Source organism: Scylla paramamosain, chromosome 36 (assembly GCF_035594125.1).
Source record: "Scylla paramamosain isolate STU-SP2022 chromosome 36, ASM3559412v1, whole genome shotgun sequence".
Lineage (NCBI taxonomy): Eukaryota > Metazoa > Arthropoda > Malacostraca > Decapoda > Portunidae > Scylla > Scylla paramamosain.
In genome coordinates, this window is record NC_087186.1 from 5,726,844 (window position 1) to 5,750,673 (window position 23,830).

Below are 23,830 nucleotides of genomic sequence, written 5' to 3' on the forward strand. Positions count from 1 at the left end.
TTTCCAACTCACCCTATGAGATTTGCTTGGCATTACACTCAGCTATCTAAAGCCTCAATATACTACAGTAATGTACTTAGTAACCTTGTACAGTAAAATGAATTAGCAGCTAAAAACGGGACATAATAACAGCTGTCCTTTCATTTTATCAATCCCTGCGCTTTATTTGAGGTAGTTAAGGACGAGATCTATCAAAAGAAATAGTCTTATCACATATCATCATGCTATCCTCTCTAATAATCTGTGTAATACTGCAGACTAATGTAATATAAGGAAGCATATCTTTGTGTATCTAGCTATAATTACAGGGGAATTATCAATAAAACTAGTGGTTACTGTACTGGCATAGTAGTTAGCAGCCACTATATAGCTAGTTATATCATTAATAGTAAAGCAGTAAAAGTTGAACATTAACGCAAATATCAATAATACACTTAAATTATAACAAGAACTAGGTTGTAGAACCCTAAATATTGTAGTTGTAGGTCAGGATTTGTCTTTCCACTGACGGATGTTGGGAGCTGGCTGATAGAAAGTGGCTAGAAGGTGGCAGATATTGGAAGGTGTTGGATATCTAACATCCCTCATCTCCACCTCCCGACATCCGCCACCTCTGTCTTCCAACATCTGCCTCCTTCACCTCCATTTTTCTTCCCTCTCTCTCTCTCTCTCTCTCTCTCTCTGTACGTGATTCACACACACACACACACACACTCACACACACACATGACGCTTTCACGTGTTGTATATATTTGGAGAGAGAGAGAGAGAGAGAGAGAGAGAGAGAGAGAGAGAGAGAGATAAAAGCTGGCCGAGGTCTGACCTTTCACCCCAATATCAGTGGAAGGCTGAGTGTGGCCTGATAGTAACACTGTTATCTTATGGGCATCTTATGGGCATGAATACATTATATAAAAATGTATCTTTATTAAAATGTTGAAATACAATATATAAAAAAATATTCTGTACATCAAAGGAAAAAAAAATCGAGAAGTATATACAGTTGCATTGGCTTAAGGGGAAACACACACACACACACACACACACACACACACACACACACACACATACGGAAAAAAAGAGACGAAGGGACAGAAAAAAATCCTTAAGTTATAATAAAATAATAATAATAATAGTAATAATAATAATTAATAATAATAATGATACATACAACAGATAAAATACAATAGCTAACTTGAGTACCACCTTCAAGAAGATGATACAGAGGAAACTACTGGACAGCCTCGCCACATCCAGACGCGTGCCTCGTGTCCCCAACACTTCACACACGCTGGAGTCGTCATGTTTTGAGACTTTCGTTTACGCTCAAAGTTCAACAATAACTATTTACACAGATATTTACATGAACAAGACACGAACACAATAACAAAATATTATAAACTGTGCAAGAAAACAGAGAGAAAAAGTATTATTGCTGCCATTGGTGTGTTGTTTGAATTGCTATATATATTATCATTACTGCGTCATGTCTCAGGAGGGGAGTGAGATAAGAGCTTATATCTTTTAGACTTGGAAGCAGATCTCATAAATATGGCGATAATTTATGGATGCTATATATATATATATATATATATATATATATATATATATATATATATATATATATATATATATATATATATATATATATATATATATATATATTAGGCTATGTATAGGTTGTATACATTGACATAACTTAGATCTCTGAACACGGTCTGATAGCACGAGTTTGTGAGGAGGAAGTAACATAAGTAATAGCACGTGGTTAACAGAAATAGACAAGCTTCTTTTTTTTGGCATGCGCTCGATTCTAGGGCAACGTTTCTGTCTGAAGGCACAACAAACACATGCAAGGACACATACTTGCGGCAAAACTGGCAGTGTGTGACGGGACAGGAGCTGCCTTGTGCTGATCATCTGGCTGCCCGCAGTCTTTTTGTTTTATGAATGAATCGATTATTGTCTTATTTCAACTTGATATAATGTACAATATTGAGGGCAATTTTACCAATTTCTTACGGGGAAAGAAATCAATTCGCTACGACTTATGACGTAACGGGAAATTTCCACTGACCGCAACACAAATTAATAACAATTTTCTCATGAAGCTGATAACACTGATCACGATTTTTAATGTCTCCAAGTTTTATATTATGACTTTAAAAATTATATAATATCATGACTAAAAATTAATCTTAATATTGAGAAAGAAGTCAACACTGACTGCAGCAACAAATGACTGTTATAAATTTATTTGGGAAAATGATAACATTGCTGACGATTATGAATACTTCGAAGTTCTGAATATTACAGTTTTAAGTTGTTGATCTTCATATCGGGGAGAAATATATGAAATACATTTTTTCTAATGAGACGGAAAATATTGAAATATTGTTGATAATTCCAAATTTCTCCAAGATTCAGTCTGATTGAAAACGAGCCTAAACTTTCTCCTGTCCTTTGCATCACATTATCCTGACAGACGCGTTTGCCGTGCCGAGTCAATTATATCACACGGGAGAGTCGGCACCACGCCAGCATATCTTTGGTAGGTGTGAAGAGATTAAATAAAAACCAAGTATAAAAAAAGATGAATGATATGCAAGGAAGATGAAGGTTAAAAATAATAGAAGTAATACATTCATCTTGAGAATGCTCACTGTACATCAGAATTTTAGCTCTATTCTGATGACAATATTATGCATCGTTACGACACACACACACACACACACACACACACACACACACACACACACACACACACACACACCTCAGTATTCACCGCATCTTCCTTCACCAAACTATTTTTCTTCTAATAAACACAACTATAATTTTGCTCCGTTACGGTACAAATAATATCCACCCAGACACACAATAACAACACTTTCTCAATTTTACAGATAACGAACTTGGACGCAGAATAATAATAATAATAATAATAATAATAATAATAATAATAATAAAAGACAACTCCCATAACAGGACACTGACAATTCGTGCATTCTTCCATCCCACATTGAAATGACTGAGTCTCCCACGTGACAATCTCTAAAGAAGGTTACTCGTATTGGACTGACTCGGTATCCCGTTTTCCTTCGTTATCTCATTGCGAGCACTTTGTTTTATATAATTTACCGTAACGTACAGCAAAGTTAATGTTTTGTGCAATATAATCCCTTGATATTCTTCTCAAAGCATTTCAAAACATTAGTTCGTAACTGGTGGCAAATTTATCGTGAAATCTAGAACTCAATTATTCACGTCATAATTATCGTACGGTGCGTTGCCAAGATGTGCTTTTGTTTTATCGTCACTGTGGTATTGCTTCGTTAACTTAACGGACCGAATTATGATCTAAGGAAGGCTGCATCAAAGGAATGAGTCGCACGAACGAAATACAGTACTCACAAAAAAGACACATCATAACTACCACCAACTAGCGTCAACTGGATAACTACCTTAGATAACTCACGAATACCTGGATGTGTCGTTTGAATCACGCTGAAGTTGTTCATTGTATTGCCGTGATTAACGTGTGCCTGACGAACAGCTGCGCTTCTACCACCTCTTGACAACACACGTGAGGATGAAACAGACCAGCTGCCACGTTCCTCACACCAACACTCTTAATGAACAACTATTTTCCTGTCTATTATAATTTATTCTTGTTACTTTTGTCTCACACCAACACACTACTTCTTTGCTCATACCTCGCAGGATCCAGGTGATGGTTATCCGTTAGGGCATCGCAGCCTCAGACACGCAGCACAAACTCCGTATCACCTCCTTCCTTCGTCCTGTAGTGCCCACGTTGTCGTTGTTGTTGTCCCGCACGGTTGGCAGCAGTGGCAGTTGTTATTGGTAGCACTGCTTGTTTTCTATGGTTATTGTTTATAAATATTTTTTTTTCATACTTGCTGAGTCAATAATACGCTTTTGTTAAGACTTGTATGACTTGTGGATCTTTTCTTCTACGAATTTTGACGTTCTCATTACGATTTTACAGAATTGTGTGCGACTTATTCGTATATTTATTCGTTGGTTTTTCTTTTAAATTTCGTATACTCAGCCACAGAAAAAGACGTACGGTAATTTATCAGCCACGTTAAAAGTAAACTAGTACAGGTGTCAAGAGTTAATTTTCCGCCGAAACTTCCCCCTCGTTTTTTCTTCCTCCACCTTCAGGAGCTCAATCAACTTTTAGAAAACGGATCCTACTTATGAACTTTATACCTGCGGGCCAACACACACACACACACACACACACACACACACATCACAACACCTTCACACTAACATAATGACTACAAAAAAATACAAGAAACATGATAAGACGGATTTAGTTTAGAAGACTGAGAAATAGACACATCTGACTACACCTTTCATGCAACGCGTCTGTCAGTGGCCCATATTCTGAAACGCTTAGCTCTCTCGCCACAAGTATTTTCAAAGGCTACAGAGATGATCAGCCGGGTTCTCAAGAGTGTTTCTGCTGTTAATAATGTAGCAGTTTCATCAATCTGTCATTAAAATCATAAAAACACCCTTAAAAACCCGTGTGACTTCAACTAGAGCCTTTCGATAGTAGAGGGGTTGCGGCTAGAAGTGTTTCAGAATATAAGTCATAAATGTCCACGTTACAATTTCTCTTCGTTATTTTCATGCATGGAGAAATAACTGCTCTCGGGGAAGTTTTCAAGATCGATATAGCCAGTCGGGGAGTTCTCCAGGAGTTCTTGCAGGTCCTCCTTGATTTCCGTGAAGGAGGGGCGCTGGTTGAGGTCCTGGTGCCAACAGCGGGTCACGATGTGGTACAGCTCCTGGTGGCAGTGCTCGGGACGCTCCAGACGGTACCCCTCGCGCACCCGCCGCATCACCTCCCGTGCTGTCATGCCGGGGTACGGGGTGGAGCCTGCAGGTGTGAAGGTGCGAGTTGTGAGATGGGCGGTGTGGTGAGCGGATGAAGAAGTGTTGGGTGGAGGTGGTGTTTTTTTTTTTTTTTTTTTTTTTTTGCTAGTTTTTGAGGTGTTGCGAAGATTGGTGGTGATGTGGTGATGCAGCAAGGATGAAGGAGTGTCGGGGTACGGGTGGTGTTTCTGTGCTAGTTTTAGAGGCATTTTTGACTTGGCTGTGTGAGTGACTGGCTGGTGGATAGACTGATTAATCTAAGCAGTGACTCACTGAATGACTGACTAACTAAAGAAATGACTGATAGATGGAATGATAGACTGATTGATTGACTGGATGAATAAAAGATTGACTAATTGACTTAATGACTGAATGACCAAAGAAATGACTAATGGATCGACTGAGAGTGACTTTATGACTAACTAAATCTCTCTCTCTCTCTCTCTCTCTCTCTCTCTCTCTCTCTCTCTCTCTCTCTCTCTCTCTCTCTGCAGCACCCTTCCTCCTTTACAACCTTCACACATCTTTCGTTTCAAGATAACCGTTTTCTTCACATCAAGCACCACTAGGGATAACTTACCAAGAGTGACAATCTCCCAGCAGAGAATACCGAGACTCCAAACATCGGACTTGTGGGTGAAGATGCTCATATAGAGAGACTCCGGGGCCATCCATCTAATAGGCAAGGCTCCCTGTTGGCGGATAAGGGAGGAGAGAAGGAAAGGAAGAGGAGGATATAGAAAGAGACAAAGGACAAAAACGGAAGGGCAGGTATGAAGGTTGGATGGAAGGGAAGGAAGAGAGGGGAGGAATGGTTGATATGCAAGGTTCAAGGATGGAATGAGGAAGGGATGGTTGGGTGGATGGGCAGCGAGGGACAGAAGGGTAGAGGGAGAGATGGGAGATAAGAGGAGGGAAGGGATGAATATGAAATGAGACGAGGCGGGAAGGTTAGAAAGAAGCCCGGACAAGAAAGGAACATTAGTATCCGTGGCTAGGCATATCAATCAAATTACTAATCTACCTCACTTTTATCTACTTTATTCTACTTAACTGCGACTCTACGGCCGAACTAAAACATATAGACTTAATCTTAAACATTCTATATGCGAGGAACTTACCGTCCATAAATCTTTCTACAATCTATATAAGAAAACCTGTCTCTTTCTCTACATAAAGCAGAAGTAAACCAGAATTAATTAAAAAGTCTTTCTCAAACGTAGCCTCCTTAAAAAAATAAATAAGCAGACAGGTAAAAATAAATAAATAAAAGATAAATTAACTAACTCATTCACCATCTAACTAACTAACTAACCAACCAAGTAAATAAATAATGAAGTGCCGTAGGCCCAGCATCCCGCGCCACCAATACGCACCCTGCTCTTCTGCTCGTAGATGTCGCTGCCCAGGTCCTTCACGCTCCTCGCCAGCCCGAAGTCGGCGATCTTGCAGACTTTGTTGTGGTCGACGAGGACGTTGCGGGAAGCCAGGTCTCGGTGGATGATCTGACGGGGAGGGAACGTGTGAGTACGGTCGAAGGATGGCTGGGTGATTAATTTGATTATGAGTAGAATAATAAGGTCATGCAGTAAGACGAGACCAGGAAAAGATTAAAAGAGCAAGGAGAAAATCAGTTAAAGGATGATGATCGTGGGAAAGACAGAGAGATGGAAGGATGGAACTGCGGTACAAGTGCAAAGGATGGAAGTCACAGGAAGATGCAAGGCACAGAAACAACTGAAGGAGATTCGTACATGGCGCCAACCCCTCACTCTAGGGAAACGGCGGAAGATGGGGGAAGAAGAAGAAGAAGAAGAAGAAGAAGAAGAAGAAGAAGAAGAATAGTGTCATAGGGCAAGAGGTAGAGAGAGGGGAGGGTATAGAAGGGCGAGTCTCTGTCACAATTTTGGACCCTATTTTGAAACACTTAGCTACACCTCCACTATTTTCAGCAGGCTCTGCTAGTTGAAGTGACAAGGGTTTTTAATTAAGGTTGTTTTTACAGTTCTGGAAACAGATTAAAAAGATTTCAACAATATGGACATAAGAAACACTCTTGAGAACCCGGCTAATCATCGCTGTGGCCTTTGAAAATAGTCGTGGTGAGAGAGCAAAGCGTTTCAAATTAGAAGCCTAAGGGTTTTGGAATATGAGCCTAAGGGAGAAATAAAAAATAGTGGCCAGACTGAAACAAGAGAAAAATCTTTAATCTAAGAAAAAAAAAAAACATTGGCGAAGAGATAAAGGGTAGCCGTTACAAAGGCCTATCCCTGCACACCACTACTACTACTATTACTACTAATATTACTACTACTACTACTGCTGCGTCACCACTCACCCCGCGGCTCTGTATGTATTCACACCCTGAGGCAACTTGGCAGGCGAAGCGGGTGAGGTCCTGCGAGGTGAGCGCCGCAGTGTCTGAGGAGAAGTTGTAATAGTTCTGTCGCGTGCGGTGGTCGCGCAGGAAGGTGAGCAGCTTGCCGAACATCACGTACTCCATGATGACGTAGTAAGGCTCTGGAATGGAGGAAGGGATGAAAAGAATGGAAGGAGAGTGAAACTAAAAGGAGAATGAAGAGGAAAGTAGAATAGGGATTAACAGCAAGTCTAGTGGCTCTTGTGATTTTTTTTCTTTATTTCTTATGAGGAGGAGAGAGAAAAGAGGAGGAAAAGAAAAAAAAATATATAACAAACTACAATATACAAATTAAACAATAGGCCATCACAGCGGGGACAAAGATAGATTACATCACCAGATAAAGACCAAATAAAGACAAAAAACAAGATTAATATAGATGCTGAAACAGGACAGGAGTGTGACTTAGATTAAACAGCACCAGGTAAACACACACCTTGCTGCGTGCAACACCCGAGCAGCGTCACAACATTAGTGTGGTGCCCCAAGTGTTGCATGATGGCCAGCTCCTTCAGTAGATCCTGCTTCTCCTTCTGTCCGGCGCCCTCCTTCACGCCCTTCACTGCCACCAGCACCGTCGGGCCGCCCTGGGACCCCTCGCACGCACACAGGTCCCGCGCCTCCGCCTTCCACACCTTTAAGAGAAGATTTGATGAAATTATAGTAGTGGTAGTGGTGGTGTGAAGAGAGAGAGAGAGAGAGAGAGAGAGAGAGAGAGAGAGAGAGAGAGAGAGAGAGAGAGAGAGAGAGAGAGAGAGAGAGAGAGAGAGAGAGAGAGAGAGAGAGACGAAGGTAGAGATAAAAAAACACATACATGCTTCAATACGTACATACCAACATATACGCAAACATTATTATTATTATTATTATTATTATTATTATTATTATTATTATTATTAATATTATTATGATTATTATCACTATCACCATCATCATCATCATCAAACTGTATAATTCCAACCCTTCATCTTCATCACCTGCCTTTCTATTCCATGCAGCCCTAACACACACACACACACACACACACACACACACACACACACACACACACACACACACACACACTCACCACTCCAAAGTTGCCCTGGCCCAGGATGGAGGCGAGGCGAAGCTTGGAGCGCGGGAATTCCCAGGGCGTGAAGCGAGGGTTCTTGGCCTCTACTGACGAAGGCCCCTCACCCTCCTGCTGAAGGGAGAGAGATAGAGAGGAGGATGTGGTCAGCTTGGTGGTGGTTGTGGTGGTGGTGGTGAGTGAGGAAAGTATGAAAGTGATAAGCAAAGATGATGAGAAGAAAATGAGGAAGGATTGAAAGGCGTAAGGAAAGGATGATGGAAGTGATGAGGTAAGTGATGAAGTGATGGAAGGGATGAGGTAAGTGAGAAGGGGAATAAAAGAGAGGTGGTGTAGTAGTAGTAGTAGTAGTAGTAGTAGTAGTAGTAGTAGTAGTAGTAGTAGTAGTAGTAGTAGTAGTAGCAGTAATAGTGGTGGTGGTGATGGTGGTGGTGGTAAGGATAGAGGTAGGGATGATAGTAATGGTGATGGTAATGATGACAGTGATGATGATGATAATGGTGGTGATACTAGTGGTAGTGATGGTAAGGAAGGTGGTGATGATGGTGGCAGTGATGTCAAGCAGTGGCACTCACCATGGTGGTGGCGTGGGCTGAGGACTGCGTCTTCCTGGAGTGGTGGTGCGTGATGGGAGTGAACCCTTCTCCCCTCTCCTCACTCTCCGGCAGCGCTTTCTGCGTCTTCTTCAGGAACCTGCGGGCAATGAAGAAGGCGAGACCGGCCGCTGGGATGACGCCGATGACACTGATGACGTAGATGGCGGTGTAGGAGGCCCTTGGGGTGTCCTTTAGATCTTGCGAATCCTCCAGAACCTGCAGATCATCCTCTAGGACGTCTTCTACAGTAGCGGGGGATCCTGGGACCTCCTCGCCCTTCAGGATGGACACTACCTTAATGGTCGGGATGCGTGTAGGATTCGGGGTTCTGTCGGCGTGGCTGTGGTCGGTTGGCGGCGGGAAGAATGTTGGTCGGTGATGGGAGGTCGGGTGGACAGTGGTAGATGGTCGAGGGTCGTCAGGAGGCTGAGACCCATCCTCTGCCTCGTGCGTGGAGCCTGAGGTGGGGCGGAGGCGGAGGGACGGCGTGGTGACGGGCTGGTGTGTGGTGACGGGCACGGTGGTGGACCTGGTGCGGGTGGTGACGGTGGCGGGGACGGTGGCGGTGGCGAGGATGGGCGTGGATGTCCCGCGACGCCCCTCCGAGTCTAAACTAGATCTCATGCCGCTGATAATGACGGAGGGAGACTCGGGCACCCTTGGGTCTGAGCTGTTTCTGGCCTGCTCCTCGCCCTCCACCACCGTAGGGAGCCTGGAGGGGGCGAGGAAGGACTTATCGTCGAATTTCCTCGCCTCGACAGGCTTGTTGGTGGTAGGCGTGGAGTCTCCCGTGGTCGTCTGCACCTCGTTCACGGTGTCCGGGGAGTGAGAGGTGTGGAAGGAGAAGGAGGATCTGATGGAGGTCTGGATCTGCTTGCCCTGTGCGTCTTCTTCCGTTGAGGGCGTGAAGAAGGAGAAGGACGTGGATACGGATGGAGCTGAGGGTCGCGGGGACGGGAGGGTGGAGGCTGGCAGGGAGGTGGCGGGCCTGAAGGTGGTGACTGGAGGCTGTCTGGGTCGTATTATCATCCTGTTGTCCAGCTTGATCTTTTCGCCATCCACCTCGGCGTGAATGATGTGGATACCTTGCTCCGCCAGTCGTCGGTTGAGGCTCTCCAGCTTCGCCGTGATGTTGTACACGCGGTCCTTGTTCCTGCTTGTGTTGGTCGCCTGCTTCATGATTTCCGTGAGGCTGTCGATCACCACCTGTGCCGGGGTTTTCGTCGTGGCGGCGGTGGGGGGGACCGGCGTGGTGGTGGTGGTGGTGGTTGTTGTAGTTAAGACAACACGTGGGGTACTTGTTGAGGTCAGTGTGATTGTGGTGGTAAGTGGCCGCTGTGTGGTGGTAGTGGTCGTAGTAGGATGTGTGGTGGTAGTGGTGGAGGTAGAGGCGAAGGTGTCCTGTGGTGGTGAAGTGGAGGCCCTGTGGTAGGTGATGGGTGGCGGCAGCTTGATTCTAGGTCTCAGAGGGCGGCGCCGACGGGGTCCTGAAGGTCTAGAGAGTCCCTCTGGGTTCTCACTGTCCTGGGGAGGTCGCGGGCGTCTCACGAACTTCCTGTTGACGTTGGAGGGCGGGAACTTTTCTAATGACGAAGCTTCAGTCGCCACACGAATCTGGGTGCTCTGTATCTCCTCCTCCAGGGCCCTTTGCGTGGTAGTGGTGGTGGTGCCCTGGTCGTTCTCTCTCTGCCTCGGTTCAACTGTCCTCGAGGTCGTGGTGCTCTGGTCTTTCTCTCGCTGCCTCGGTTCAACTGTCCTCGAGGTCATGGTGTCCTGGTCGTTCTCTTGCTCCCTTACTTCAACTGTCCTCGAAGTCGTGGTGCCCTGGTCTTTCTCTCGCTGCCTCGGTTCAACTGTCCTCGAGGTCGTGGTGCCTTGGTCGTTCTCTCGCTGCTTTGCTTCAATAGTTCTCAAGGTCGTGGTCTTCGTCGTGTATGCTTTAGTCGTTGAAAGGCTGCCCAGGGTGGTCTCCGAACGGCTCTCCTCCAGGTCCTCCTCTCTCTTCTCCTCCTCCTCAGTGCGGGAGTTCAGAATCTCACTCACACTTGGCATCTTCCTGACGGTGGAGGTTCTTCTGGTGGTCGTGGAGGGCTGTGTTGTGGTCGGCGGTGTCCTCCACTTAGTCGTAGCAGTAGTTGTGGGGGTGGTACTTCTACTCTTCTCCGTTGTGGTGGTTGTGCTGGTAGTGGTGGACGGCTCCTTATTAATGCCACCTCGAAGTCTGCTCAACCGTCTCAGTTTATCTCTGACTCTAAGCGGTCTCTCCGTCGTGGTGGTGGTGGTGGTGGTGGTGGTGGTGGTAGTGGTGGTGGTGGTAGACTTGCGTCGCGGTGGCAGTGGTGGTGGCGGCTGTGGCGGTGGTGTCCTGGGCCTCATCACCCACGCTGGCAGGTTCCGCACTGGTACAGGGAAACTCCGCCCACTTGTCACTGTCTTGGTGGTGGTGGTGGAGGGTGTGGTGGTGGTGGTGGGGGTAGTGGTGGTGGGGGTAGTGGTGGTGGTGGTAGAGGTTGTGGTGGTGGTGGTGGTGGTGGGTGTTGTGCTTTTACCTCTGCCGTTCAGCACACTCTCCACTGGCCGAGGGAAGATAATGGAACGGCGCTCTGTGGTGGAGGAGGTGGAGGAGGAGGTCTTCTGTGCGGTGAAGTCTGTGGTAGTGGTGGTGGATGTAGGTGTGGTGGTGGTGGTGGTAGTCGTGCTTTTCTCCGTGGTAGGTGGTGGTGTTGTGGAAGTACTAGTGGTGGTCGGTGGTGGAGACTTCGTAGTGGTGGTGGTGGGTGTGGTGGTAGTAGTGGATGAAGTGGTAGTTGATGGGGGCTCGGTGGTAGTGGTAGTGGTGGAGGTTAAATGAGTGGAGAATCTACGAGTTGTGGCTTTAATCTCTCCGCCTTTGGGATCTGGAGGCGGTGGAGGCGAGGAGGCGGCGGCGGCGGCGGCAGTGGTGGTGGGAAATGTCGTGGTGTGCAGCTCATCAGGAAACTGTGAGTCTTTACTCAACTCATTCTTCTTCGCCCTTTTGGTGGCGGTGTCTGTGTCATGCCCCAGAGTGTCTATGGGGCCGCCCTCAGACACAGGCAGTCTTTTCCCGAACTCAGACTGCAGGGGCGGGGATCGAGGTGAGGGCGGGGAGGGAGACGAGGACGAGGACGAGGACGAGGAGGGCAAGGAGGGCAAGGACGGGGAGGAGGGCAAGGGAACGCGTCGACGAGGAGAGTCCGAACGTCTGACAGGAGTCAATCTCGTTATCCTCGTCCTCTGCGGCGGTCTCCAGGCAGCTCTGCTAGGTGGCGATGCTGCCCTTCGCCTGTCCACGGGTCCTATCCTTCGTATGAGGACGGAATCAGCCGCGGGGGACATGGTCAGGTCCACCACCTCCAGCACAGGGTCGCGGGAGTCAGAGCGAGCGATGCGAGCCACCTTGATTGGCACGGCGCCCTTGGGGATGTACAGAGGCACCACCATTGTGTCCGCCCCCCGGTACTCTGGCTCCTGCCCCGCCGCCTCCAGCACCTCTGACCTGACGCCGAAGTCCCCGCTCACCTGGTCGAGGAGCGCGTCGTAGTCCCCGCCTACGCGCGGTTCAGCCTCCGTCAGGGTGTTGGTTGTGTAGAACCTCGCCGCCCCACCCTGACACACACCTGTGGACGAGACAGACACACCTGTTGAGTACCTGACGGAGGGATGTCGATGTACAGTGTGACAAAGGGGTAGATGGATATAAAGAAGGGCACACACATCTGTTTACACACCTACTGAGTGATGCTGATACACAGACACTGAGACAAAGAGGTAGATGGACACGAAAGACACACACCTGTTGAACACCTGACGAAGGCCTTGACAGCGACGTGTAGTGAGACAAAGAGGTAGATGGACATAAATAAAGGTCACACACATCAGTTTAAGCACCCGATGAAGGATACTGATACCCAGACAACGAGACAAAGAGACTGACAGGTAAATGCCCATACGGAGGGACACATGTCGAAAGTACACAAATGAAGACTGAGATGAAGAGACCGACGGGTAGTGGACATATGGAAGGACAACCCTTTTTAAACACGCGTCCTGAGATAAAGAAAGACAAAGGAACTGACAAGATGGACACAGGGAGATGGACACACTGGGATAAGCAACAAAGGGACCTTACTCTCACCACACACACACACACACACACACACACACACACACACACACGATGAGCAACAGTGACCGTGACCCACTCAAGGGATGCCACAGTCCATTGTTGGCACACGAGAGGTCAACGTTTGCCTCATTCCCATTCTCTTTCCCTTCTCCTCCTCCTCCTCCTTTCCCTTTCTTCCTCTCTTCGAAGTATTCTGTCCTCGGTAAATATGTGGTTCTACTTTCGTTTCTCTTCGTGTCTCGTCTCTTTTTTTTATTTTTGTTATTTTGTGGTTGTGTTTTGGTGATCTTTGTGTCTGTTTGTCTGTTTCTGTATGTCTGTTTGTGTGTCTGTCTGTTTCTGTATATCTGTTTTGTGTGTCTGTTTGTGCGTTTACCTCTATATCTGTATTTGTCTCTGTCTCTTTCTCTCTTCTTTGCACATCCTTCGTCCTTCAAGGTTCCCCCCATCTCTCTCTCTCTCTCTCTCTCTCTCTCTCTCTCTCTCTCTCTCTCTCTCTCTCTCTCTCTCTCTCTCTCTCTCTCCCACACCCTCCAGACGAAGAAATGGAAGAAGTGCAGGGCGTTTCCTCGTGTTTTTCTCGCTGACGTCACGCACACATCCGCTGCAAGCCCGCTATTTGCTCCACACCTTCGGAAGATAAAGGTCCCCCTTCCTAAACGGTTCTGCGTCTGATCTTGGGTGCATTTGACAAACTAGCGGCATTCACTGGAGTTTTCAAGGGTGTCTTCATGGTTCTAGTGGTAGTTTAACACTGATTATATATCATTAAAGGGGAAAAACACCTTTAAGGACAAGAAAATAAGAGCATCGGTAAATAAGAGCTAGTAGAAGCCATCACTCCTACACGTGGCAGTCCCAGTATAAAAACATAGTTACCTGTTTCCATCTGTAATTCCCATCTGTAAACTTGTCCAATCTTCTTTTAAGGTTCCCTAATGACTCGGCAGTAACAACCTCATTACAGAGTCCATTCCATTAATTTAACACTCCATCTGAGAATCAATTTCTTCCTATCTCTTTTCTTTCTTTCTTTTTTTATTTAACTTTATCAAGCATGGGCCCGTAATATCTTGTCATATCCTGATTACTGACCCTGAGGATTTTGTTCATGTCACCTTTGTTGTATCACTTACAGCACCCAGCTGATCATCTCCATGGGCCCGTATTCTGAAACACTCCTGGTCGCACCTCCCCTACTTTCAAAAGGTTCTAGTTAAAATTACACGGATTTTTAACGACGTTTTTATGATTCTAACGACAGATTAACAACATTTCTACATTACTAACTGGAGAAACACTCTTGAGGATTAAGCTAATCATCTCTGTGGCCTTCGAAAATTGTTGTGATGAGGAAGCAAAACGTTTCAAAATACGAGCCGTGGTCTTTGAAAGCAACCCTGACGAGAGAAAGGAGTGAGGGAGTGAAAGACGCGGCTCAGAAGTAACACTGCTCCACCAACTACACCTTTTTAAACCTTACCTTGACTGCCCTGCTTACTGAACACTATATAACTTGTACACTCCTTGCTTACTGACTACGAATGCTGCCTTGCCTCACATGGGTTAAGCCTAATTGTAATTGGTTCTCAGAGTGGTGGGTGAATGGAGTGGACTTAGCAATCAAGTTGTTAGTGCCGAGTCATTAGGGAGGTTTTGAAGATTAGGCAGATTTATGGATGGGATGATAGGTGGGAATAGGTAGATATATTGCATAGAGGGACTGCCACGTGTAGGGCTGGTGGCTCCCTGTAGCTTCCATTGTTTTCTCGTGTCGTTAATAGTGATGAGAGTCAATGTGATTTGTGAGTCTCTTAACTAACCTAATCCAACCTAAACTAACCTAACTAACTTAATCTAACATAACCTAACCTAACCTAATCTAACCTAACATAACTAACCTAACCTAACTAACGTAACCTAACCTAATTCATTAATGATGACAATGTTGAATATAGTTTTGAATGTAGATAAAGGTAAAATTGAGGTGAATTCTTTCCCTACTGAGGAAAACTTTCACCTCTTTATGTTCATCATGGACAATTTAAGTTACTGTGGTTATAAGGTGTGCCATACACTTTTTATTACAGGAGGGGGAAGAAGAGGAGGAGGAGAAGAAGAATAAGAAGATGAAGAAGGAGAAGGAGAAGAAGAAGAAGAAGAAGAAGAAGAAGAAGAAGAAGAAGAAGGAGAAGGAGGAGAAGGAGGAGAAGGAGAAGGAAGAGAACAAGGACAAAGAGGAGGAGGAGAACAAGGACAAAGGAGTAAGCAGGCCAAATGATAAAGAGGAATAAGAGGAAATGAAGTTATCAAATAAACAAACAAGTGAACAAAAACACAGAAGAACGAAGTGTGAAGGAAGGAAGAGATAAATGACAGGAAACGAAAAAACAGGAATAACAGAGAGAGAGAGAGAGAGAGAGAGAGAGAGAGAGAGAGAGAGAGAGAGAGAGAGAGAGAGAGAGAGAGAGAGAGAGAGACTTAAGGAGGGAAGCAAGTGATTGATGAAGGGAACAATAGCAAGGGAGAGAGAGAGAAATTGGCAGGTGGAGTAAATGTGGAGGTAAACTCTAATGGAGGAAACACAAGGTCGCTCCTCCATTCCTCCTTACCTCCAAAAGCAAGGGAGAAGGAGAGGGAGAGAGAGGGGGGAGGAGGAGGGAGAGGGAGAGAGAGAGGGGGAGGAGGAGGGAGAGGGAGAGGGAGAGGGAGAAAATAAAATCATGTTAGTATCATTCAACCTTGATAGAATATAAGGCAGGTGGGCGGAGCATACACACACACACACACACACACACACACACACACACACACACACACACACACGATTTTACGTACACAAACAAATTTACGGTTCATACATCATTCTAGAGAGAGAGAGAGAGAGAGAGAGAGAGAGAGAGAGAGAGAGAGAGAGAGAGAGAGAGAGAGAGAGAGAGAGAGAGAGAGATTGTGTATGTGTGTGTGTGTGTGTTTCTCAATCATAATTCTGAGCATGTTTGTGCGCCTGTATATGTCTCTGTCTGTCTGTCTGTCTGCCTGTCTGTCTGTCTCCGCCCTCTCTCAAATACCATCCATCCCTCCTACCATCGACACACACACACACACACACACACACACACACACACACACACACACAAACACACACACACACACACAGTTTCTTCTAACGGTAAACAGTTGCATGTTGACAATGACAATGCTAGAAGGCTAGGAGGGAGAAAGTGAGAGAGAGAGAGAGAGAGAGAGAGAGAGAGAGAGAGAGAGAGAGAGAGAGAGAGAGAGAGAGAGAGAGAGAGAGAGAGAGAGAGAGAGAGTTTAGTAAAAGTCAACCATACACTCTTATCTGACTTGCTATTGCGGTTTTCAATGACTCTAGCATCTGTTGCCACGGGAGAACACAAAGAAACACAAGGGAAGAGCGAGAAGAACATAACAGAACATAAAGGAAGAGTAATGATGTATTGCTGTGTTCGTATCGTTCTTCTGTTACCTGCGAGGATATGACAGTAACGATTATAATGCTAAAAATAAGCAACAATATATTTCTACAACAACCTAACAACCAAAAATTAAGAATAAATAAATAAGTAAACAAATAGATAGTATAAATAAATAAAGAAAGAAGTAGGCAGGCCTAAAGATCATGCGAAACTTTAACTTTTAAGATTATAAACTCAAATTAAACAAAAAGAAAATTATAACGCCATAAAACTATATAATTTAAATATATGCAAATCTCAGTTTTCTCTGCAATTACACATACTAAAATGTTTAATAGTCTACCTTTTATACTCACATTATCCAATCATATAATCAAATGAGCACAATTAACGTCAACTCTTTGGTATGTAAAAGATAAAATGCTCATCTGACCTTTAATCTCATTCAAATTTCAAAACATGACCAAGAAATATTTGCTCAAACTTAATTAATCTTCTGTTTATTTAACGTCTTTTTTTTTTTTTTTTTCATCTTCAGCTGCCAAATTAGCGGACCAACTTTAGGTAATCTGTTTCAACATTACCTGCTTCATTTTAATTGTCAAGTCATTTCAGAGTGGAAGAAATTGGCGAGTGTTTTGTTGGATTTCCCCCATCTCTCTCTCTCTCTCTCTCTCTCTCTCTGTGTGTGTGTGTGTGTGTGTGTGTGTGTGTGTGTGTGTGTGTGTGTGTGTGTGTGTGTGTGTGTGTGTGTGTGTGTGTGTGTGTGTGTGTGTGTGTGTGTGTGTGTCTCGCCTAACGTCACCATTTCTCTCACTTTAGTTACGTCATTTTCAAAGTGCAAGAAACTGCTGACATTTTATCATATTTTTCTCGCCTTTTTCCCCGCCTTTCTTCTTCTTCCTGGCGTCACTACACGTCTCATTTCAATTGACATGTCATTTCAGAATACAAGAACCTTAACTGTTGGTAATACTCGTAGTCTGCGTCATTTTAATTGCCTTGTCATTTCAGGGTCAAAGAAACTGGCGAACATTTTGCAGTATTTTCTTCTCTTTATTTTCCTCTCTTAAAGTCTCGATTCGTCTGAAGTGTCAAGTCATTTAAGAACCCAATAGACTTTTTTTTTTAATGCTCTTCGTCTCATTTTAATTATCACACTATTTCTAGGTGGAAGAAACTGGCTAATATCTTTGCTATATTTTTCCTCCTTTTTTTCTTCTTCCCATTAGCATTATTAGTCTCATTTCATTTGCTAAGAATATAAGAAACAGCAATTTTTTTTTTCAGTGCTCTCCGTTTCATTTCAAAAGTTACGCCATTTCAAAACGCAAGAACCGTAACTCTTTTCCCTTCTTTTGTGTATGTTTTCAATCCTTTTCGTCTCATTTGAATTACCGCGCCATTTCAGAGTCCAAGAAACTGGCTAACATCTGACTGCGTTTTCCTCGCTGTGTTGTTTTTTTTTTTTCCGCAGCAGTCATGGGAGACAGGCCAGGGGAGCTACGAGTAACTGAGGGACTGAGTGACTGACATTTAGAGAGTTAACAGTGTGTGTTTGCGGTTGAGCGGCGTCCTCAGCCCGCTACACACACACACATACACACACACACACACACGTTATCCTCCCTCCACATTCACACACAAACACACACACACAAAACCAAATACCACTGTTTTCTCATTTGCCAGACCATCACACTTTCACTTCTTGGCATTAACTCAACCGTCCAGCCTCCGCCAGGACCGTAACCTTCCCGTGTTTGCCTCCCCTTAAACGATGAGTCTCCCCTGTGTCCTTCCGCGGCCCATTCCATACAAGCGGAGCCATCTTCACCTTTGTGCTGGCGGGGAAACATTATCTTCGTCCTCTAAGTTTACTCCTCCTGTGCGGTTTAAGTTACTTGAGTCATTGTTGTTTTTGTGTAAGTGTGCGAGTATCGTCCCATGTCCTCGTTTTCTGTTTAAGATCTAGTCATTTTGTTCGCTTATTTAGGTTTGTGAGGGTATTTTATCGTCGTTTTTATTTTTTAACGTATGATTTTGTACTTTATTCACTTATTAAACTTAGCAAGGGTACTTTATTATTTTTCTTATTTCAGCTTATTTAGGTTTGTAAAGGTTATTTTATTGTTCTTATTTTCAAGTTAAGTTCTTGTATTCTACTTAGCAAGAGTACTTTATTATCACTGTTATCGACTTAAGATCTTCATTTTTTTTTTCCGTTTAGCAAACTTAACATTACTTTCAACTTAACATCTCTCCTTCTCCTCATATAGTAAACTTTATTATCATATATAGTAAACTTTATTATCATCATCACTCTCAACTTGAAATCCTCGCCTTTATCTAAGCAAGAAAACTTTATCTGTGAGTCCTGCCTCCAACCCAAGGTCCCATTCCTTATATTTTCTCACTCAACAAGGAAAGTTTATCTTTGATCTTATTTGCCAGCTGGTCTCGTCTTCTCTCTTCTCTTCAAATCACCGAGGGAACTTCATCGTCCTAATTTCAACTTGAGTCGTAACCCACACACTTAAATCTGAACTTAAGTCTTCTGCTAACAAACATAAGATTATTACTTTCTATCATTTACTTTATTTTCAGCTAAAAATCCTGACTTCCACATTATCAACAACTTGGAACTTCTCTCTCTATAAAATAAATAGACAGATAACATAAAACAAGATAAATATATGAAATAAACAAAACAAAAAAGGCACGTTTGGTCTAATTTCCAAACTTCAATCTAAACTTCAAAATTCAAATTCATATTAATTCCTTTCTTCTCTTTTCTTACCATGACTTAGCCTTCTCTCCCTTAAGTAGACTATCCTTACCCTTGTTCTTGCTTATTTGTGTATTCATGAACTGATTTAAGTGACGGGGAAGCAAAGACGTTCTTATTCTTTTAAACCTGTCTTCTCAGCAATAATGTTTATACTTCTGTCTTTATTTCCTCACAATACCAACTTATCCTTGTCCTGGTTACAACTTAAACACTAATCTCTCTCTCTCTCTCTCTCTCTCTCTCTCTCTCTCTCTCTCTCTCTCTCTCTCTCTCTCTCTGTCTCACTGAATAATTCTAATTTTGTCTACTTTGTGACGTCAAAACGAGAATAAATTAACTACACTCCTTTCTTCAATATATTTTTTCTACTTAACTTTAAATTTACTCCTATTCTTTTGTGATAACTTTTATTTTCTCATAGTATATAAATCTCGATGACTTTTCTTTTCTACGTTTTCTTATTGTGTGATATTTCTCTCTCTCTCTCTCTCTCTCTCTCTCTCTCTCTCTCTCTCTCTCTCTCTCTCTCTCTCTCTCTCTCTCTCTCCACGCTCCGTCACTCTTCCCACCACAAACCATCCCTAATTAGGCGTTTTATCCCCTAATGAGACCGTGGTGGCGCGGGGAAAGTGAGCTGCACCGGGAGAAAACGAGGAGCGGTGCGGAGGGAAAACGGGAAGGGCGAGGGTACGAGAGAACGGGGAGAAAAAGGGTGGTGATGTAGGTAGATAAAAAGATGAAAGTTGTAGAGAAAGAAGAGAAAGAGAGATACAGTATGAGAAGATAAGAGAGTAACGGAATGCTTAAAAAAAAAAAAAAATAGAGAAAGAAAGAAGAGAGAGAAACTAGAAAGGAGAAGAGTGAGATAAGATTGAGAGGAACAATGGAAATGAGATTAGGTGAGAGAAGAGAACAGAACAGAAAGAAAAAAAGAGAAGAGAAAAGAAGAAAAAAAAGTGAAGAAAGGAAAAAACAAAGTCGAAAATGAAGATTATCATTATCATTATTATTATTATTATTATTATTATTATTATTATTATTATTATTATTATTATTATTTATTTATTTTATTTTTTTTTTTGTTCTTCATTATAAGTTCCAGTGCTTCAGTTTGAGTGTTCATGTTTCACTGCAAATTTTCGTCCTTCGTTGTAAGTCTTTGTGATTCACTGTAAATTTGTATGGTTCACTGTAAGTCCCTGTGCTTCAGCCTAAGTCTTTGTTCACTGGTTAAGTTGCAGTGCTTCAGTGCATGCAGATTTCTCAACACCAAGCTGCAGCACCGGTCTAGTTTCGAGGCACACTGGTTACGAGAGGGCAGAAAATAACAGGTGTGAGGTTAAATATTACTTTTTATCCTCAACACGCGGCCTGCAAACCCCGATAAGACACTTAGTACCAATTCTCAGCCACACGCACATTCCTAGCCAAGGAGGTACACTGGTTACGAGAGGGGCAGAAAATAAGAGGCGGGGGGGTAAACTATTGCTTTTTATCCTCACGCGGCCTACAAACCTAGAATGGACGCAAGTAGCAATTCTCAGCCACACACGCCACACTCGATCCGGTTCTGTTAGTACAAGCCTCCCCGGTAAAAGAAAACCTGGTTCTTGCCTATACGTAAAAAAAGTGGCAGAGATGGGGCCTACTTAGGGAAGAAATCAAGTAGGCCTAACTAAAGTAGGTTAGGAGTGTTTGTTAATTTTTCTTTGGTTTATCTTCTTTTTTTTTCTCTCTCTCTTTCTCTCTTTTGGTTTCCTCCTTCTTCCTACCATGTTATATTGTATAAATAAATAAATAAATAAATAAAATAATAATAACAATAATAATAATAATAATAATAATAATAATAATAATAATAATAATAAAAAGAAAAATAACAACAACAACACTGCACACACACACACACACACACACACACACACACACACACACACACACACACACACACACACACCACCTCCAAAACTTCCCTCTATCTGATCGCATCTCGTCATCCTGCGCACCTCCCATCTCACTTTCGCTGTCCTCAATATTACAACTGCTTCTGATGACCTTAAGGCGCCGCGCGTGGAGGAGAGGCGCATGTACGAGTATGTGTTGGGTGTGGCACTGCCGTCCCCACTGAACCTCACCTATGTGTTCTGAGCCCGTGGTGTCAGAAGTGTCGTCATCTAAACCTGATTACCTTAGGGTGCTGTGGAAGTTACTGAAGTTATTTTTCGTGGTTTTAGTGATAATTTAAGAGTTTAGTCTGGGTTATTTACTACTACTACTACTACTACTACTATTATTACTCTTACTACTACTGTTACTGCTACTATTTTGCGTTGTAGTGACAGTTATCAAAGTTTTCCTATTGTGTTTCTTAGTGATTCTAGTTTTCGCGGTTTTTCCTTGATTTTAATGACAGATTAAGTTTTTTTTTTTTTTTTGGGGGGGGTGTGCTTATGTAGTACTGCTTCCATTTTAGGCTGTGGTGAAAGTCACTGGAGTTTTCCTAGTATTTTCTTTCATTACTCTGGTCACAGCTGCAGAGTTTTCCTAGTGCTTCTTTACGATTTTAGGGATAATTTGAGAGGTTTTCTGGATTAACTACTACTACTACTACTACTACTACTACTACTACTACTACTACTACTACTACTATCTTAGGTTGTAGTGGAAGTTATTTATAGTTTTGTTAGTGTGTTTTTCATGGTTATAGTGACGTTTAAGAGGTACTTCTGTGTTAACTACTACTACTACTACTACTACTACTACTACTACTACTACTACTACTATTTTGGGATGTAGTAAAAGTTGTTAAGGGCTACTGAAGTTTTACTAGAGTTTCTGCATGATTCTGGTGATAAAGAAGGGATTTTTGCGTTATTAGCAGGAAAATTTGCCATGGGAACCTGACTTATCTCTGTGACCTTCGAAAACAGTCCTAGAGAGAGAGAGAGAGAGAGAGAGAGAGAGAGAGAGAGAGAGAGAGAGAGAGAGAGAGAGAGAGAGAGAGAGAGAGAGAAAACGTGACTCTCTGATTAACGCAATGAGGAATGATGTCACAGGTTTAATGTGCCGTTTCTTTTTTGCCTGTTTATTAATTTATTTGCTTAACGTAGATAAAAAATAAAAAAAAGAGAAGACAAAAGATTCATGATAAGTATAAGAAAGAGAATAGTAATAATAATAATAAAAGAAGAAGAAGAAGAAGAAGAAGAAGAAGAAGAAGAAGAAGAAGAAGAAGAAGAAGAAGAAGAAGAAGAAGAGAAAGAAGAACACCATCATTACAACAACCAACAACAATAACAACATCGATCACCACCACCACCACCACCACCACCACCACCACCACCACGCCAGGGGTCTGCGGTGTAATGACGTGAGTGTGGCAACAAGTCGGCCAAAGTAATGGTGGGAGTTCACCTGTTAATTAATAGTACGGTACCTGCGCCACCCAGTACACATTGAGGACACCTGTGGGAACTCACTCACTCACTCACTCACTCACTCACTCACTCACTCACTCTCTTACTCACTAACGGATGTACTTACTCACAAACTTAGTATCTACTCATTAACTCATATACTCACTGACTGACGTACTCATTAACTTATTAACTTATTCACTTATTCACTCACTCACAAACCAGCTTACTCATTCCCTACTGATTCATCACTAACTCACTCATTTCTTGGTTTACCTTATTCACTTACTCATAACTTTCTCATTCCATCCTTCACTTATTGCTAATTTACTCATTTCTTTCCTTTCTCATTCAGCGACTCACGATCTTACTCACCTACCCAGTAACTCACTCACTCATTCAGCCATTCACTCCTTCACTCACTCGGTAACTTTCACAATCATTCAATAAAACACTCCCTCATTTACTCACAAAATCATTCTTTCATTTCATCACATTCGTTTTCTTTCTTTCATTCCTTATTTTTTTATTTTATTTCTCTGATTATTCCATTCATTCTTTTTGTGCTTGGTTTTCCCTTCCACGACTCTCTCTCTCTCTCTCTCTCTCTCTCTCTCTCTCTCTCTCTCTCTCTCTCTCTCTCTCTCTCTCTCTCTCTCTCTCTCTCTCTCTAAGTGAAATAAGGAATATTGTACGAATGAAAAGACCAGAGATGAAAGATTAATATGAGAGAGAGAGAGAGAGAGAGAGAGAGAGAGAGAGAGAGAGAGAGAGAGAGAGAGAGAGAGAGAGAGAGAGAGAGAGGATTTTAAAGGAAAGCCAAACAGCAACAGACCTTTACACTTTTGTATGTGTGTATAGAAAGGAGGAGGAGGAGGAGGAGGACGAAGAGGAGGAAGGAAGGAGCGTGGGAGTACTTTGGGAACGCATAAGACCTTCACTATAATATTGCGTGTGTGTGTGTGTGTGTGTGTGTGTGTGTACCGGTACCACATGACTGGCTGCTACCGACCCACTTCATTGCCATGCACAAGC

At 43.3% G+C, this 23,830-nt stretch overlaps 1 protein-coding gene across 2 annotated transcripts in view; it reads right to left on the reverse strand.

Moving 5' to 3' along the window:
- Positions 1–4,045: 4,045 nt before the first annotated feature.
- Positions 4,046–23,830, reverse strand: part of LOC135090867 (mucin-2-like) — a 61,341-nt gene continuing 41,556 nt past the window's right edge. The window contains exons 2-8 of one of the 2 annotated variants that reach the window (XM_063987996.1): positions 8,978–12,636; positions 8,400–8,513; positions 7,767–7,965; positions 7,250–7,431; positions 6,288–6,416; positions 5,492–5,603; positions 4,046–4,915 (exon numbers count right to left, since the gene is read on the reverse strand). In XM_063987996.1, coding sequence (XP_063844066.1) covers positions 4,641–4,915; positions 5,492–5,603; positions 6,288–6,416; positions 7,250–7,431; positions 7,767–7,965; positions 8,400–8,513; positions 8,978–12,636 — 4,670 coding nt within the window. In that variant the 3' untranslated portion in view covers positions 4,046–4,640. Of the gene's footprint in view, positions 4,916–5,491; positions 5,604–6,287; positions 6,417–7,249; positions 7,432–7,766; positions 7,966–8,399; positions 8,517–8,977; positions 12,637–23,830 lie in introns of both variants that reach the window. The other variant, XM_063987995.1, reaches the window with a different exon arrangement.